Source organism: Ammospiza caudacuta, chromosome 3 (assembly GCF_027887145.1).
Source record: "Ammospiza caudacuta isolate bAmmCau1 chromosome 3, bAmmCau1.pri, whole genome shotgun sequence".
NCBI lineage: Eukaryota > Metazoa > Chordata > Aves > Passeriformes > Passerellidae > Ammospiza > Ammospiza caudacuta.
The window spans coordinates 6,380,714-6,399,892 of NC_080595.1; the positions used below are offsets into that span (position 1 = coordinate 6,380,714).

The 19,179-nt window shown below is 49.9% G+C and overlaps 1 protein-coding gene across 2 annotated transcripts in view; it reads right to left on the reverse strand.

Moving 5' to 3' along the window:
• The window catches only part of GALNT14 (polypeptide N-acetylgalactosaminyltransferase 14), a 98,195-nt gene that overhangs the window by 17,174 nt on the left and 61,842 nt on the right, over nucleotides 1–19,179 (reverse strand). For both annotated transcript variants that reach the window (XM_058801901.1, XM_058801902.1), the window contains exons 4-9: nucleotides 15,018–15,085; nucleotides 12,544–12,609; nucleotides 10,581–10,702; nucleotides 6,264–6,351; nucleotides 5,557–5,641; nucleotides 4,135–4,238 (exon numbers count right to left, since the gene is read on the reverse strand). In XM_058801901.1, the coding sequence (XP_058657884.1) occupies nucleotides 4,135–4,238; nucleotides 5,557–5,641; nucleotides 6,264–6,351; nucleotides 10,581–10,702; nucleotides 12,544–12,609; nucleotides 15,018–15,085 (533 nt within the window). The remainder of the gene's footprint in view (nucleotides 1–4,134; nucleotides 4,239–5,556; nucleotides 5,642–6,263; nucleotides 6,352–10,580; nucleotides 10,703–12,543; nucleotides 12,610–15,017; nucleotides 15,086–19,179) is intronic.

The window sequence follows — 19,179 nt, forward strand, 5'->3', positions numbered from 1 at the left end:
CTGCCCAGGTACTCTGGGCCTTGAGTGCCAATGCTGCAATCAGGTAAGGCACACACCTGCACACAAGCAAAGGCCAGCGGTGGGAGGCATTATCCCAAAAATCTGGATAAGCTGTCAGTGTGGGAGATGTCTCCCAGTCACTCCAAGCCACTCTGTGGTTGGCCCACAGGGCCCTTGTCAAGGAAAATGTGGCACAACTGACAGCAGAAGTTATAAAGCCCTTGGCAGGGAGCTGGATGAGGTAGGAAGGGTAAGCAGCATGGCTGATCTAATGGGTCCATCTGCTCCTGATGCTTATGAAGCCATGAATCTGTAGCTCTATTGTCAGACAGTACCAGCGTGGAAAAGAAATGAAATTAAAATGAAAAGGCTCCTGCAGTTCTCCGAATCCTATTTTATCATCTGTTGACAGTGCAGAGCTATATGTAGCATGTGTCTACTGCAAAACTAGTAATTCCTTTTCACACACATCCTCCTCCATTTAACTACAGAATTAAGACGGGAGAACACCCATTGTCTTTGCCAACTTGTGCTCCCAGCAGTCCCCTCACGTATGCCAGCACAAGGATGGCATGTCCCCAGGTTGGATGCTGGCAAGACAAGCCCCTGTGGCAGGAATGGGGCAGTGCCAACAGAACTCCTCCTCCTCCAAGGGTTTAGAAAGCTTCCATCCCTTCAAGAATGCTGACAGCTTCAGGGAGCAAAGGCCAATTGGAGCAAGGACCCCAAAATCCCCCTGAGCACACAGGGCTCAGCCCTGAGCTGCTGCAGAGGTGGGAGCCAGGTTCATGGTGCTTCCAGCACACCCGCCTGCTCCTGAGCTGATGGGAAGGGAAGGCTGACACAGCTGCAAAGCCTTCTTGCCTCAACGCCTGGATCCAAAATTCAAGGCTTTGATCCCACCCCCAACAGCTGGTCCTGGCAGCAGGGACAAGCAATGGCAGGGGTGGGAAAGCACAGCAGGGAGCAGTATTCCTTCCCAGAAACTCCCTCCCCTTCCCTTCACCGCCGTGTTTACATGCAAGAGCTGCCAACAGCAGCTGGAGCCTCACCACTTTCCCCAGTGCTGGGTATTAAGAGGCCAATAAAACGTGTCCTTGTGCCATGTCCTGGTGCTATATTGGGAGCTGGCTTCATCACAGCTGCAGGGAAATGAGATTATGGCAGGAGGTGGCCACTCTGAGCTGCTGCTGCTCTCGGTTCTCCTCGCTGCTGTCACTTGTCTGTGTGTCACAGCACTGGCCACTCTGCTGGCACTGCTGTGTCAGTCATAAGGGCACCCAATACAAGGGGACAACCAGCTGAGCAGCTCCCTGCTGTGCTGAAAGACTCACAGCATTCACTCCTTGCCTGGTTTTTTCAAAGCCTTGTGAAGAGGTCATCTCTGTGCATTGTGAACTGGAATGAGGACACAGCACAAAGGAGATGCTGAGGAGTCTGAGCTCTCTGCACCCTGCAGAGCCTGCTCCAGGTACAGCAGAAACAACAAAAGCACAGATTTCCACAGGAGCCAGATTTCCATCCCTGGAGCCATCCATGGCAGGCAACAAACAAGATCTCCAGACAGGCAGCCAAGAGCTAAGTGCCCCAAGGGAAGGCAGACTGAAGCACCAACTAAAGTAAGGTACAGGGTCAGCTCAGAGGGGCCAGGGGAGCAGAAACCAGCTGTGTGCTTCCCTTGACCCTCAGGAGATGTTGCCAGTACCCTAGGAGGGGGTGTGGGCAGTACATGTTGGGGTGTGCTGGAATTGGCCTTCATTCTAGCACTTCTTGCTGGCCTGCAAGTCCTTCTTGCCACTACTCATCTACAGGGAATTCAGTAAACTTAAGATCCAAACACCTACTGTGTCCTCCTTCAAAGGCAAACACGCTGACTTTTGTTCTGCCTGATGGGACACTCTGCCTTCGACTGTTGCACCTGCAGGAGGTGGAGCTGAGAGCCAGGCATTCTTGGGCTTCTTGCCCATTTCCTGGGCTTCTGCTCCTGGGAAAATGGGCAAGATGGGATCTGCCCTGCTGCTAAGCAGACCTGCACTTTGCTGTCACAATGTTAACCTTGATTTTGCTTTCCCACAGGAGGCCGTGGTACCCCTGTATCGCTGGCTGGGGGGGTACAAATCACAAATGGGATGGGACTGCTGGGAATGTGCCGTGAGCTGTTTTCTTTTCCAGCATCAGTCTCATTACATCGTTATGACAATGAGAAGATGCCACCAGCTCACATTCTAGGCAGCAGACAAAGAACTTAATGTTACAAGTCACTTTATAAGTTTTTTGATCACACAAAGCAAAAGCACATTGACAGTAGTTCTATCCAACTACTATAAGCACATGTACCTTTGGTTAAAACAATGCTTGCTTATTTCAAACACAATACCTACTTGTAAGCCTTAAAACACAATGCACAGAGCTCAATTATTAAGCTTCAAACTTCCTAATACCTTGCTAGATAAACTTTTCTGTAGCTTAGAGAGTTATTCTAGACAAGCATTAATACACAGACCATTGTTCTGTTTGTCCTTGCTTTTCTACAGTTTAAATAATTTTTCTGCTGACCTATCTCACAGCTGCTGCTTAGCTCTAATCACAGTTCTACTTCCTCTGTGGCCTGCCTTTTGCAGTTTTCCCAAAACCCTCTAATTTTGTAGATTCCCACACCCCTGCAGCACTGCCAGTGCATGTTTGGTCAGGAGCAGCCTGCTGGGCCATAGCACCAGCAAGGGAAACCCCTCCTCTGCACTGCAGGATGGGTCACAACCAGGCACAAGGAGCACAATGCCTGCTGTCACAGGGCACGGGACAAGGATGGAGCCAGGATGGAGCTTCTCCCAGGAGCAGGCTGTCCTATCACTGCTCATCTCCCAGGAGCAGCTCCTGCTGGCTGCTGTCAGACACAAACAATGGGCACAGACAGACAGACAGCAGGTCAGGCACAGCATGGCAGCTCCTCTCCTGCTCTTCTCCTGTCCAGTTCCCTTCCTGAATGCTTTGTTTGGGCTACTGATCCAGCAGGGAAGGTGGGAGGGCTGCCACTCCTCTCCCAGGTTTCCTCACAGCCACCCCACTCAGATACTTTGGGTCACTTCAAAGGCAAGACAGAGAGAAAGCATGAAAGAGAGAGAGATTCCTACTGCATAACAAGATAGAAATAAATAAAATACATCCAGAGGGACAAGGCATGTGAAGGAAACACCAGTGCCAGGCAGTGGATGGATTACTGCGAGGCAGCAGCATCTGCTCCCTTGGATGAGTGACAGCATGGCTGTGTGTGCTGAGACACAAGAGCCTTCCTTCCTGGCCAGCCCCACTCCCCAGAGGTGCAAAGCCATTAAATCCAGGTTCTGATCTGTCTGCCTGACACTGAGTGCCTCCCCCTTCTTTCCTGTTCTGATCCACAGCATCACTGCAGCTTCAAAGGGAGAACAGCACAGCCCCATCCAGCTCTGCTGGACAAGGGACAGGCTGTTACCTCTTTCATGTGCCCTCTCAAGTGTGCTTGCAGGAGATTTCTTTATGTCCCTCTTGTCCCATGATAAGGGCCAGAGATCACAGAATTTAAGTGAACTCAACCCTTTTTTTTTGGTGCAGGAAAAGTGACAGTATTAGAGAGAGCTGGGCAGCCCTCAGCCACCCAGGGATACAGGAATGGATAAGCAGCCCTGGTGCTCTGCCACCTGTTTGCTGCATGCTGATGGAGCTACAGCTTCACGTACTCTGCCAACTCAAGGAGGGACTGATATCTCAGTTCATAGCTTGGAAATGCTGTCATTAATGGATTAAGACAAATTCTTTGCTTTACTAAAGCAAAAATAAGATCAGGAAGGAATAGAAGGGTGCATGTAGTGTTCTCTCATCTGTTGGTAACACCAAAGCTGCAAACTGTGGGGTTGAAGGTATTTACCTACAGGAAATAAAGCAGCATGGAAGGCAGGCAATCCCAAGTGCCAACAACTGCTCACTTCCCATCATTCGTGGTTGCTGGATCTCTCACTCTCCTAAGATCACAACCTATGAATGTAAATGAGGGAAACCACCCAGAACATTCAAAGGGAAGCCTGAAATTACCTTGTATCCATCCTGACTCAGAAAGGAAAGCCAATACAGCAAGGCACAGGAGGATGAAGAACAACTCACCGAAGTTCTCTCCGCCCCAGATGTCCATGGCACTGTCGTACTTGCCCAGGTGGTTGAACCAGGCCTTGTCGATCACAAACAGCCCCCCAGCAATGATGGGAGTCCTGAACAATGCACAAGGACAAGAGGACACACTCTCAAGCACTGCTGCAGCACCTGGATGCACAGAAGAAGCCCTTCCCTTTACCTCCCCTTCCATGACCAGGACATCACCTTCTCACCAAGAAACGGACAAAACACCCCAAAATGCATCTGGAACCTTTCTTTCAGCCACCTTGGTGTTCTGCTGCCAATCATCAATTGCCTGGCACTTAATGACTGGCTAATGCACCCGTCAGCACAACTCCTACAAGCCCAAAGTTGACAGCCCTGATTGTAGGCTTCAGCATCAAAAATGCACTTAGCACTCGGGGGTTGTTCACTCAGAAGGGCTTTTGCCTGGAGCCAGCCTATTAAGAGCACCATTCCACTGGGGAGAAGAAGGCAGAGCCAATTCAGAAGGGCTTTTTAAAAGCCATCACTAGCTGTGTGATCTTTATTTCAAACCAGGGTTATTTTTTTTTCCCTTTGGATTAGCTAAGGAAACTGCACAGAGAAGGCCCGTGGAGGAGGGGAGGGCAGGCCCAGAAGAGAGCTTGAGGAGACTTGCTGCTGGCTGGCACAAGTCCCTTCACCATTCACTTGGAGACAGTGTGGATGCTTGGGAGGAAATGGGGTGATTGCTGTGCCCAGGCTAATCTCCACAGTGCCCTACAGTGATCAGGAATGCAAGGCCAGCCTTTGGGAAGCCAGTGAGAGCTCCTGTTAACAGCAGCATCCTAAGGAGAAGCAGTGCTCTTCTCCCCTGGGAGCCTTCTGAGGCCCTGAGCTGCCCCCAGCACTTGGGGTCCTCCAAGCCTCACATCTGGCTGGGGCTGCAGACACCAGCACCAGGCTTGCTGCCAGCAGAGATTTCCAGCAGAAATCTCCATCCCATGTCATGAGGACAGATGCTCCTGTTCAGCTTTGCTCCCTCCCCTGCACATCCCCATTTCTGAGGAATCCCCAGTGAGGTACAGAAGAGCAGTGCTGATCTGACTAGACACCAAGTTTATCATGAGGACACTGCCTTATTTTTAAGTGGTAGCTGAACTGAGAGAAGTAGCTGTCCACAGCACTGGGCTTTTTCCCCTAACCATAATCCCTAGCACTACCAAAACCCCAATAACCATAAACACACCCCTTCCATCTCTGTGGCATTCTCAGGCTTCAGTGTTGGAGGGTGAAGCTGCACTGCAAAACCCAGGAGCTTGCTAGAGGTACCAGAAGTTCAGAGCTGTCCTGGAAGAGATTCCACACTGCTGTGGAGCATGGGGACACACGTGAGGTCACATGAGAAGCCTGTCCTGCCCCTGGGGTGCTTCCTTTCCCCTCCTGACTTACTTAATGGGCTCAGTGGGATCAAGTCGTTTGGCCTTCTGCTCCGGGGAGAGCTGCTCCCATTTGAAATGCAGACTCCAGTCAAAACCTAAAACCAGAGTAGAGAAGTGCCATGGGGAAATTAGAAATTGATACGGGTTAGGAGGCAATGCAGGCTGCAGAGGCTGTGTTTGATGGAATGTTTTCCCCACCTTCAAATAACTTCAGCCACAGAGATGCAGCTCTTGAGAGGAATGTCCAATGCCTAACATATTTCACTACTACAAATGGACAAGAAACAGCATATTGCATTACAATTTCAAAGTCAAGTGCGCCAAAGGCAGGAAAAGTCAGAATTAAAGCTGCTGCTGAAACCTAGTCCCCCTGTGCACGCTCTGATGGACACTGTGTGCTCCAAATAGCACAGGCATACTAATCAGCACTACACCTGCATCCTCCAGTTGCTGCCTAGCCATCTCCCATCTCCTCCTGTCGCTTCCAGTGCTGCCCAGGGTGGCTTTGACGTGACCCTCCTTTCCTGGTTGACCACCTCAGCCACTGCAGCAAGCACACTGCTCACACCATCCCCCCTGTGTGTGCAGCAGCAGCACTGAGCAGCGCTCATCTGCTTTTCTGTGAGGCAGCAGGAGACAGAGGTGTGGTGCAAAGGCCAGTGCACACTCCCAGCACAGAATGGATGCCCACAGGACATGCACACAGCTTGGACTCACCTCCCCTGAGGTCTGAGGAAGCTGCCACGTAGGCAAAAGTGTCCAGGTTGATGATGTCAATAACGGGACTGACCACCCGGGTGGGATCCTGCAAAGCAGAAGCAGAAACACCCCTGACTTCAGGTGACACCATCCAAACTGGGCAAGGGGCTCCAAACTCCTGGGGACACCAAGGGCATGCAAACATTGGTGTCATTCAGTTTTGCCTGGGACAAGCGTCCCTCACTGCCTCCTCCTCCTCCTCAGACTGTGCAGCCAGCTGGGCTGGATGCAAAGCTCCTTCTGCCTTTTACAAATCCACCAAAATATTCCCCCTTTCACCTCCCTTAAATACTTTTAACAGGATTTCAGAAGTCAAGTGACAAACAGGCAATTGAAATGACAGAGTTTTCGAAAAACACAGCCAAATAGCTTAAATTTGGGTATGTTTTTAAATGCACCAACTACAGCAGCACAGTTAGTTTTGCCAAAGTTGTGAAAGGGTTAAAAAAGAAAGACCTGATTTATTCAAAATAGTTGGTGGTGATTTAATTAACATCTTGTTATGGGCAAAGAGATTATACAAACAGTTATGAACAAAAATATCTACAGGAGGAAGAGACTCTGACAGCTTTGACTGGTCTCTTATCTCCCTTTTTCTTTTCAAAAACCCCAAACTCCAATTATAGCTCAAACTTCAAGGTTTTACCCTCACCAGATCAAATTGTTTTTCACAGCTATACAAAGCAAAGCATCTGAGCACACTTGGGCTTGCTCTCTCACTGGGGAAAGACTTTGTTTTAGAAATTAGTCCTGACAAAGAAGCATTCAAATGCAGTAGGAAGAAGCAACCAAAGGCCATGAGCTGGGAGCTGGACTAAAGCTGATTTTCCAATTGAGCATGACAAATACTTGGTATTTCCACAACAGGGTCAAGCCAGGGGTCTCACCATCACTTTCTGTGAGTCAAACATCTCACTGAAAAGGGCAAAGTCTGCTGTACCTCTGTGGTGCACAGGGAAACACAAGCCACATCCAAGCAGGGTGAGCCTTTCAAACCCTCCAAACCTTTCCTGGCTGCTGCACAGTGCCCCCCAGCCTGCCACAGCTCAGCACAGCCAACATCCTTTAATTGCCTGAGGTCAGGGGGAAGGATTTAAGCAAAGCATCTGCTCTGTGTGCTGAGCAATGCAGGGAAAGGATGGCATCCACTCATTTAAAACCTGTCCCTCAAGCATCTTACTGGGGAGCACTTCTAGCTGGCTGACACCCACCCCTGGTTTCATTTCCACTCTGCTCACTGCATGCCACAACTTCTTGTAAGAAAATCCCCTTCACATCTGGGCTGAGAGCATGACTGCAAGGTGCTAACCTTGAGCAGGGCTGTCCTCTCCCTGCCATGTCCTGGGAACATATATATTTGCTCAGCTTTCATGAAGGTCTCTCTGACCCTCACAAGAAAAGCACGGCATGCTCAAGAGCACAGTGCTGTTGCTATGATTTATTTTGGGCTGAGCACCAGATCTTATTATAGGCAGCTTCATCTTTCTGTTTTTTTTTCTGCTACCCACCCATACCAGGGCATGTTAATATTAACAACAGCCAAACCTTCAATTTTCTCTCACAAACCTGAGCATTAATTTCTGCAATGCTGTTCTCAAACACACTGTATGATGTATGGATCTAAGCCAACAGAAAAAAACTCTGAAAATGCCCCTGAAGATAACAGATACATTTCAGCCTTGGAGAAGGGCAGAGTGGCTCTCAGCCTCTACCTCCTGATCTTGTAATGGACAACAGAAAGGGCCACAGTTGCTGCTCTGGCCCCACGGCAGGATTAGGCAAAGATTAGGCAGGCTGCCCTTCATGGGTCTCCTTTTTCCCAGGAAAGCACCAGACTGGGGGTATTTGAGCTGGGAGTGGGGTGGGTCACCATTCACTGGTCCATCCCATTTGCAAACCCAGTTTTGGGATGAGCTTGTTGAGCCATACTGTAAAAATACCTCGGGATGGATAACTACATTTTTAGAAAAGTTACTTGGCTGAAATGCACCATTAATGACTTTAGAGATATTTGTTCCATAAGCAAAAATAAGAGCTCAGGCCCACACTCCCAGCATGCTGGTGTGAGACACTGACCATCACTGCTGCTCCCTGGAACAGGCACAGGGCTGGGATCCCCCAGGCCCTCTCTCTTTCCCCCACTCTCCATCACTTGCTCTTCCTGCTTATTTCCAAATCCATGTGCTGGTTGTGTGCTGCCCATGCCCACCAGAGGAGGGGAAAACCATGATCAGCTGCAGGCAAAGCTCGAGGTGGAGCCTGATACAGGTTCCTGGTGGCACACATGGGCTCTGGCACTTCCCACCATGGAAAGGGGCAGGAATGGCTGCTCTGGCTGAGAAAATAAGAGAAGCCAAGAGCGGGGTGACTGGGCTGTGGTGGCAAAAGTGATGGGTGTGCTTTGAGGCACTCACCGCTCGTTTGCTTGGAACTTAAAGCACATCAGCTCAGAACAGGCTGTTCCTGGGAGCAACAGAGTCAAAAAATGCTCCTCCCAGGCAGCTGATCCTCATGGAGCAGCTGGCCAGGGAGCCCATCTCTAGAGCACAGCCTGAAGGTGGCAGCAGTAACATTTCATACACTTCACTGATCAATACCTTAACCCTGCTGGCAGGGATGGGTACGGTGGGCCTGGAAGGAGATTGTAACTCTGCCCTTATCCTGCAGCTTCTGTGAGCAGTTAAAAAGCAGGCATGCAGGACCCCTCTGGCTTTGCAGGTTCCTCAGCACCCTTTGCAGTACATCTCCCCTGCTGCCTGAGGCTGCAAGATGCTGGGCAAGGTCAGGGCAAGCTCACAGACTGCCTTACTTCTAGCTGGGGAAAGATTCAATCCAGAGCAGTTTACAGAGGTGATGTGTGTGTTTGATGCTGCATTCAGACCACAAGGCACTGGAACTGCTCTGGTGATGCTGCACATGGCATTCACATTCACCCATCCTGTGGATGCTGGACATGGGGCACTGTCCTGGAGCTGGGTGGGAAAGCAGATCTGCCAACTCCCTTCCTGCTGCCTTCACTGCCCTCCTCCTGACAAAACACATCAAAAGCTCTGGATACTCCTTACTGAAGTACAAGCAGGGCTTTGGCACAAAGCAGGGAATGCCTGCCTTTAAAAAGCCCAGAGGAACAAGTGATGCTGTAAAGCTTAGTAGTAAATCCCAGCCTGGACAGGCAAGCCATGAGGCTCCAGTGGGATGTCACAGCATGTGTTCTCATAACTCTACCAGAGCCATGATCAATGATATGAACAGCCCATTTCCATCACATTTCCATCTATCTGCAGCTCTGTGGCCCAGGCTGCAAACTGAGGTTGGGATCTCTCCAGTGCTGGCTGTGCAATGACTGCCAGCAGCACTGACTGCCCTCACCTGTGTGGGGTGGGACCTGCCCTGGTGCTGTGCCCCCTGCCCCTGTCCCACTGCTGACACACAGAGGGGATGCACAGCCCCGCCATCACAGCTGCCACATCTGCAGGTGTGAAAAGCAGGATGCCTTAGGTGAGGGGCACTGTGAACACCAGCCAGGCACGTTTTTCCCTGACCCACCACCTCAGCTGCCCTTATGTCAATGCAACTCAGGAGCTATAAAACTGCTGAGTAATTAACAGTGGCCATCAGGAGCCAAAGGTGTAGCGAGGGTGAAGGGAAAGGATGGTGCATCCACACCCTGGCTGATGGTGGATCAATCCCTGCACTCTGCTGCCAGCAGGTCAGGGCACAGAGCTCCCCTGACTCGAGTGACAAGGCCAGCAGCCTCTGTGTGCACGTCTGGCAGGAGAGACACCGCCAGAGAAAGGGGAATGTCATTGTCTGCTCTGAAATCAGCAGAATTTAAATCCTATTAAATCAATTTATTAGCGCTTAATTTGCATGAAATTAAATTCGGCCCCTATTCAAGGAGCCGTCACTCCCTTAAATCATCATCACTGAGCATTTTTCATGAGCCTAATTAAAATCTCTGCTGGAGCACTGCCCACGTATTCCCCTACCACCACTCAACCTGTGCCTGCCCATTAGAGTCCCACTGCCCCAGAGACACCTTGTCCCACCCACCCACATGCTCCCCCAGCCACACACACACCCCACCTGCCTGCTGGGTGGAGGAAGACCAGAAAAGGCCACTTTGTACCCCAAAAGGCCTCTCTGTACCCCTTACTTGGATGCTTGCATGCAGCTGGTTATGGTGGGATGGTCATGCCCACTGGGAGGAGGAAGAGGAGGGGGACAAGGGGATGCATCCCCTGAGGGTGACTCTGGTGTCTCAGCAGCACTCACCTCCTTGATCCTCTGCAGCAGGGGGAGCAACCAGTCCTTATTCACCTCGCAGTGACTGTCCAGGAAGGTCAGGACACCTGCTGTGGCCACGTCTGCCCCTCGGATTCGGGATCGGATCAGACCTGTTCAGGGACACGCCGTGCCAGCTGCCCCCCACACACCTGGGTAACATCCCCAGCCTCCTCCACTCGTGCTTCTCCTGGGTTTTAACCTGCCCAAATCCCACCCAGATAAAGCATGGCCCAGGCTCACTGTCTCCTTTCTGGTGCTGCAATGTATGCCAAGCATTTCCTAAGATCCCCAAAGAAATAAATGGCTCCACCAAGGTTGCTGATTAATGGCATTTATGCCAATATGTAGTTTGCACAATTAATTCTGCTGTCATCTTCTGGGACAAAACATGACTCAAAATGCTTTCATGTCCCTCTGAAGGCAACAAATATAACACAGATGTGAGGCAGTGGGGAATGGGACAAAGGAGTTGGGGGTGGGAACACCTTCTACCAGAATTAAGCTTTTCCCAGACTACTAATTTTTCCTGCTGCAACCCCTTTTGTTTCCCAGTGATCCCCAGATCTCTGTCCCACCCTGAGGGCACTGCTCGATGGGAACACATTTTCCACCAAGGAAAGAGGGTTGGCTTTTCAAGGTGCCTGACTTATCAGGGTCATGATGGTGAATTTGAAATCATTTGGAGATGGGAATGGTGACTCAAGGGGAGCAGAACATCTTTATGAAGGAGAAATAGTGGCAATACAAGGGGACACATGGGCAGATAAAGAGACAGGATTTCAGGGAACAGCCACACATCAGGTTCATGCAGGAGGTCACTGACTTTCATACTAAAATTCCTTAGGGGAAAGGGCTTAAGCAACAGCCTCTGAGCTGGAGAGGGAACACGTGAACAAAGCCTGGAGCACCCAGAATTTGCCAAGGTCTCCTCCTGCAATGCAGACTTGTATCTCCCTGTATCTCTCTCTGTGACTCCTAAGATCTTGTGTGTAGGTATGCTCTTCTTCACCCACCCCTGCCCTTCCCAAACCCTGGCAGCCCCTGGGGGACACAGTTTAAGTGATGAACTCAGCAAGGTAAGGTTGAGCTCCCACACTGTGGCTGATTTATAGAGCACCAATAACTGCAGGTCCCTCAGGAGCTGGAGATGAGCACACATGTAGTACCCTCATAAGGCAGGGGAGAAAGGTGAGGAGGAGGTGCAGGTCTATGGAGATCTCCTTTAATCTCCTGCTAAAGCAAGAATGTCTCTTACACCCATGGGGCCTGATGCCACCCTGTCACCAGGCCTGCAGAGCTGAAACCTTCTGCAGAAAGAATCCTCAGAGAAAAGAACCTGTTCCACTCCTCAGTCTCCTCAACCCAACACTGACCTGGATGCACACCCTGAATTTGCAGCACCAAAAAACTTCTTTGTCTTTAGTTATCCTAATACTGCAAACCAGGATTTGAAACACATTCAGGCTATGGGGAATGGGGAGAGGTCTCCAAAGGTTGCCAGCAGCAGTCCAGTAGGACATGCATTCATCCTCCATATAGCCCTTCTTAATCTCTCAAATATAATTAATTGTTACCAAAAAAATCCCACAGAAGCAGCAGGAGCAGATCTTCTCTTTTTCATTAGAGCTAACATCTTTACAAATAAGACCCGGGGCTTTGTTTTGCCTGTTCTAATTTTCTGGCTAATAAGCTACAGCTGAGCCTCACTGGAAATCTTAATAGCCCCATCTTTTTCAATGAGAGAGGGGAGATCCATTTCAAATCCCAGCTCTTCATCACATTTTCCTTAATCAGGGTCCCCCTTATCCCCAGGAGCCCACTGAGCTCCTTGCTGACCACTGCATGGAGGGGGGTCCCCACGGCCCCATGAGCATCCCACCTCCCAAAATTTGTGTTTCCCACCTCCCAAAATCCGTGTTTCCCACGTGGGCTGAGGGCAGGCAGCTCTTACCTTCCCGCCGGCCGTTCCGCAGGCACTTCACCTTGGGCAGCTGGCCCAGCAAGCGGCAGTCATCAGCTGGGGACACACAAAGGGAGGACAAGTCACCCCGACAGTGCCTCTGGCAGCAGAAATGGGCACTCCCAGGAGACACTGGCAGCAGGGGAGAGGACCCTGTCCTGTTCTGGTTGATGGTTTGTTAGGGCAATGGAGCTGCCGGGTCACGACAGCCTCGCCCCTCAGTTTGCGGAGCATAAATTGGGCCTGGCAGAGCAGCAGTTTTCATAGAACTTGTGTAAATTCAGCAGATCTACACTGAGAGCAGCTGAATTATGCTCTAAAATCAGCACAGAAAAGTTGTGGTTCGGGTCAGAATCTAAATTTCTGCACATTAATGCAAATGACTATTTTTGGTAGCTGCAAAGCAACGCGCAAGCTGTTGATGCGTGTCTGCCTGGCGGGGCAGGCGTTTCCTGTGGTGGCCTGGAGCCTTCAGCAAGGAGAAAGGGATGCTCAAAGAGAGCCCTGTGGAGCAGCTGGGGGCTCCTCACACCCTGGGCAAGAGCTCCATGGGGCAGAAAGACCTGACAGCCACCTACACCTGAGCTAGGGAGGTCCTGCAACCTTACAGGCAGCCCTGGGATTTGTCCTCACACAGATTTCTGCAGAGTGGAGGATGTCAGGTGTAATCATCATTCATGGGTTGTGGAGGTCATAGTGTGGGTGTGTAGAGGTGGAAGGGGCTGTGATGGGTACACCTCACCTCTCACTCCTCTGCCTCTTCTTCCTCAGCACTACAAACACAGAGGTGAGTGCCCCATCCCCTCTGCCCAACCCCTGAACCCACACACTCAACCCTGAGCACCTTCACCCCCTCCAGAAATCTCTGTCAGCAAGAGATCACTGTACCCACACCAAGGACAGAGCTGGAACAGGGCAGCAGAAGTGGCAGGGCTTGGCTATGGACCCACAGTGAAAATCTGCTGGGGATAGTGAGAACTCACGTGCTGGAGAACTGCATCCCAGTGAATAACAGGTCAGCAGGCAGAGGGAGGTGAGAAATGAGACACAACTGGGCACGAGATAAAAGCACTAATTGCTTGGGGTGGGTTGCAGGGAAAAAACTGACCATGTGTGTGTAGTGCATTATGCAAATGCGTGTATTTTATGTAAATGCATGCAGAGCAGACGCCAGCAGGCTCAGACTATCACAGCAAAGATGTCAGATAGCTGACAAGTGCTGAGTAGCTGAGGGGCTGCCCTAAGTTACACAGGAAACCCCTCTGGTGCCCTGGGATGAGTTAAGACCCAGCCCTGCTGGGACAGGGGAGCTGTGCTCCTACAAAGCTGCCTCCTCCCAGGAAGGCAAATGCTAATTTACCCAAATACCTGCCATTGACTTCCTACACCCTCCAAAAATCCCTCTGCTGTTCTGCAGGGCAGCTCCAGTCCCTGCAACTGCTCCTGTTCCCCTTCACAGCCATTCTGCCAGATCCCAGACTTGCCCAGCCTGCCTGCCCCGTGTGCTGGAGCTGCTCCAGGGCTCACCACAGTCACCGCAGCTCCTTCCCCTAGCTTCAGCAACTTCCCAGTGCCAAGAAGTGGGTCTTGTGTGAAATCTGTCCCTAATGCTCTCCGAGGCAGTGCCTATTTATAACATCCAAGAGCAAAGCCCAGATCCATTTCTTAAAAGAAACCTATCTGGCTTTGTTTTCACGTTTCCAAGTAAACAGCTTTATTTTGCAGCTCCTTGAAACATAAGTGCCACAGACCACTCAGCCAGTTTATCATCCTTTTTATGCCTGAGACAGTGTTTTTTGAGCACTTAGATCTTCAGCTCTCCCATCGAACTAGGCAAGGTCTTTAGCAGGGGTGGTTCCCTGGGAGCCCCTGGGGCTTCAGCTCTCTTCTAGTGGAGACCAGAGCTATTGATTTCCCTTGAGTCACACTATTAACTGGGAGGGAACAGCAGGAGGATGTGGGCTGTTTGTGTGGTGCACACTGCTATTTATGGTGCACCTCAGAAATGGGAAAACCCATGCAGGGAGTCCTCTTTCCAGGAGTAAGAAAAAAAATCAAGAATTGCTGACAACCTACATAAATGTATGCAGAACGTACACATAGGGTCAAGAGGGTCAGACTGCCATTGTCCTGTGGAATTCCAGTGGTGCCGACCCAGAACTGCCCCTGGCTGCAGCTGTGGTGGGATACAGCCGTGTAAGGATTGGATTCACGTCCGCTGGGCATAAAAACGATTTGCCAAGAGCTTTTCTTGCCTTATTTTCGTGGGAAGAGGTTGGATCATCTGGAATTTGAATTCTACACGTGGCGATGCAAACCCAGCACAGCGGGGTTTGCTCTTCACAGCTACAGAGCTTTAAATTTCCTTCCACTCCAGCAAACTAACTCTCCCCTGCCTCAGGGCTAATCCCAGTCTCTCCCAGGCTTTTGGGCCCTTTGCTTTTAAGGGGGAAAGGGTCACTTACGGTCATCACTGAAGTCATCCACGAGTATGATTTCATGGACGAGGTGCACCGGGGTGCGGTTCAGCACGCTGAGGGATGAAGAGAGAAAATCCATGACAGTGCTTGACCAACTTAACAAGCCAGCAAATGGAGTGGAAAAGCCAAGGAACTGACCCCCTGCCAAAGCACAGAAGACCAGGCTTGGATTTCCACAAAGGATATACTAGACAAGAACTCAGAAACCACCCCCCCAGGCATCTACAGTGCCTGGCTATCACCCTGTAGCCTGATCTAGGAGCTAAGTGCTCTGTACTCCTAGGAAATAGCTGAGATTCACCCTTCTCACCTTTGTGAGCAAAAGCAGAGCCCCACATGAAGCCAGGAAAACCTGGCTTTTTTTTTTCCCTAAATTGGACCAAGATTCCTAACTGGACTTACAGCAAAGCTGCCATCACCTCTCCATCTCCTCTGGGGCTAATGATATGGTGTCCAGCCACAGCAGGGCCAACACAGAGAAAATTACCCAGCTCAAACCCATCTTTACACAGCTCACAGCTGTGGCAGGACAACTCCTGTTTTTATCCACGGGCTGATTGTGCTGCAGAGGCTGCTGAGAGGATAAGAGCAGGGTTGGAGCCCACCCAGGTAATGAAAGAGAGGCAGGAGGATGTGGTTCACAGCTCCCTCCGTGTAGACAAACACTGAAACGTGGCTCAAAGCTAAAATCTTCCCTTAATTAAGCCACCAAAGGTTATTATTGTTATTATTAAAAAATCTAGACCTGTTCTTTCCCTTTCTCTCATGGTGCAGAGGTCGTGGATTGGTTGCACTGGCTCCAGCAATTTAATCTCAAATAAACAGCAGTGCAGCAGTCACCCTGACACGCAGGACATGGAGTTGCAGTTGCTATTACACATGCTTAAAATCCTGCCCCAGCAAAGGGTCAAGGCTGGCTGCTTGAAGCAGAAGCCCCAGAGCATCCCAAGAGCCTCCTAAGTGCTTGAGTTGGGCTTTGATAATGCCAGTCAGATGGTACAGGCTTTCACAGCATTTAAACTTCTTTGCCTTCATCCTGAGCATGGCTCCTCTTCCACAAAGCATTTAAAATCCCCCCAAATTTCAGATCTTCAGACCTCCCACTGGCACAGGAGGGCAGTCACTCAACCACCTAACAATCTTTCAGCCCCTGATCCCCTGCCAGATCCTTATTAACAGGTTCTCTCAGTCTCTCAAGCTCCCAAAACTCTTGCGCAAAAAAAAAAAAAAAAAAAAAAAAAAAAGCACCTGAAAGTCTGGAAAAACCACATCCCTGGCCCAGACCACAGTAAGGAGAGCTACTTATGGGAAGCCCTAGGGAACCTGGGAGCCATCCAACCAGCTGGCAAAAAAATGCAGCTCACCCCACCCCACCCAGGGGGTTCCCCTTTGCCAGGTGCCTTCTGCCTGCAGAAAGAAACAGTTGAACCAGATTTTTCTTTTTGGAGGCATACAGGACATCCCAAGGCAGATGCATGACATAGAATCATAGAATCAGAGAATGGTTTGAGTTGGAAGGGAGATCATCCAGTTCTAATCCCAGTGCCACAGGGAAGGGACAACTTCCACTAGAGTGCTCAGTGCCCCATCCCACCTGGTCTTGAACACTTCAAGTAAATGGGCATGTACAACTTCTGAGCAATTCACAGTAAAGAATTTCTTCCATATATAATCAATACTTACTCCATGGTGGTTTGTTTGGGTTTTTTTTTCCCCTTGGAGAGAAATCCTCTGTAAAAAGGAAGTTTCCTCTCAGACCAGAGTAGGTAAGCCTAGCACCTCCCTTGTGGAGCACCTCAAAAACCACTTCCAAGAATTACTTTCTCTGGAAAGACAATCCCAGGATCTTGGAAAAAAAACATTATTTTCCCCCACTTCAGATGCCTTGCATGCTAAGGTTTGAAGGAAGAGAAGGCCACTGTCCCCTCAGCAACAGCCTGGAGCTGCTGGGACCACCCCAACACTTTGGCTTGTGCCAAGCAGAGTTAAACAACACCTCTCCAACACCCACAGCCTGAATGGAGTACTGGGAAAAAGTGGCTCAGCGCCCCTCCTCCCACTGGGGCACACAGAACAATTTAGATGTGCTGTTTCCACCTGTCAAGTGTTTTTTAATTATTGTTATTAATAGGCTTGTTATTTTTTAGAAATCCCCGTACGCCAGAGCTGAGTTCAGCAAATTACCGTAGCCGAGCATCAGTGGAGAGAGACAGGAGAGCAATATCATGCTCAGTGGAATATTTAACAAGTGTTGATTGCCTGGAAACCTAACTCTGTGCAACCTGCAGGAAAGAAGCAGGCTTGTAAAAAAAAGCCAGCAAAATAAATAAATAACCCACCGAGAGCGGGAGGGGAGGAGGCAGCGGGAAACTTGGAACATTCAAGGCCTGCCTCTGCCTGGTCTCCCCTCTAGATCTGGCTGCCAGAAATGCAGTGCAGGGCTTAACTCTGTGGGAGGGTGGCAGCAAAGGGGCTGATTCTGCTGCTTTTGCTGGTACCAGCCATTAGAACTCAACCAAAGCATTGGGCTGTGTAGGCTCAGGCCTGAGCTCTAGGCAGTACTCAGTGCCTTAAAGGATCTCCTGCCAGAGAACATCTATGGAAGAAAAGAAACCATTTCCATTCCAATGGGCCACTTCCATTCCAATGACCCTTCCCACTCCAATGGGCCACTTCCATTCCAATGGAGCACCTTCAAGGCCCTGGGATGAGGAGAGGTGCAGCCCAGTCCCAGCTCAGTGCAGGCTCCCGCTGTCCCCAGATTTGCTGCTAACTCTGTGCCTGGGCCTCCCACCCCATAAATCAGGGAAGATGACCCCTAAGTGCCAACAGGGTCCATCTGTGGCACTGACCAGAGCAAGGGGGAAAAGGCCAGCACGCTGACCCATGAGGGAAGGCCATCTCCAAGGTCTCCTCCATGAACTGTCACCCTTCCATGGGGTTAGTGACAGACACCACCACTGTGGGTGGCACACACCCCCTCATCTGTACCACCACAGCCCTCTCCCAGCAAATCCCTTGTGGGACTCACTCACCACACAACACTTTTCCCAAATTCCAGTGAACAGCTCACCCTGGTGAGGGCAGTCCAGAGGCTCTATGGTCCCTGCTGCTTCAGCACACTTTGAGCTCATTATTGCCCCTGCAAGTCAGAGCACTGACCCCAGCCAGCCCCAAAACTGCTGCTAAAGCCAGGGGCCACTTGATGCAGGCACAGAGAGATGCCCAGCAAAGCCAAATTCCTGTCTCCAGTGCATTTTCTGCCTGGTGCTCTATTAACCACGTATTACCGTGAACACACAACATAAGCACCCCTCCTGCAGCGCTCCCCAGGGAGGATGGGAAAAAGAGGCATCAAATCCTCCACGTTTTCAACATTACAGTTTTTTTTTTTTTTCAGCTAGACCATAAAAGCTCTTTTAAAAATTCAAAGCTGGCTTTTCTATTACTTGTGCCTCTGCTCAGCTTTGATTTTTTTTTTTTTTAAATACTTTCCTTTCTTTATGTCTGGGCATGGCTTTTTTTCCCCTTTTATATGGGAAAAATCAGAAGACAATATTACAGTGCTTTGAAGTCCCTCTGTTATTATAGATTTTCTTTCCCTGAAATCAAACATAGGTAGATATATACTGCAGTGATGGATATATTTGAACAAATCAAAACAGTTTCTAAGTTCTGCTGTGCCAAAGATCACAACATTTTCTCCCTTAAATTGCCAAAAGACCTGTTACCATCAAAATGAAAGCTCATGCCTCCAATCCAGAAAGCGCTTACTCACCCTAATAAGAACAGGTTTGCTGCTGAATTATCTTTTGACAATGCTGAAACTTTCTTTGTTCTGAATTATTTACCTTATGCACACATAGCCATGGAGAATTTCACCTTAAATTTTCATCCTCCTCAAGAATTTGCTGGGATCCTTTTCCACCTACCCAAAAGGTAAGCACTGGATCCAGCAATTTCATCTCCAAATAAATACCAGCGTAAAAGTCACCCAGACCATGTAAGACATGGAAAATGTTTGCAGGCAGGAATTTCGACCTTCTGACCAAGTCAGGGTGGTTTTGGCCATCACCCACTTGCTATAGGGAGGTGACTGTGGACACCCATCCTTGAGAACTCATGAACCTGTTAATTCTCTCCATGG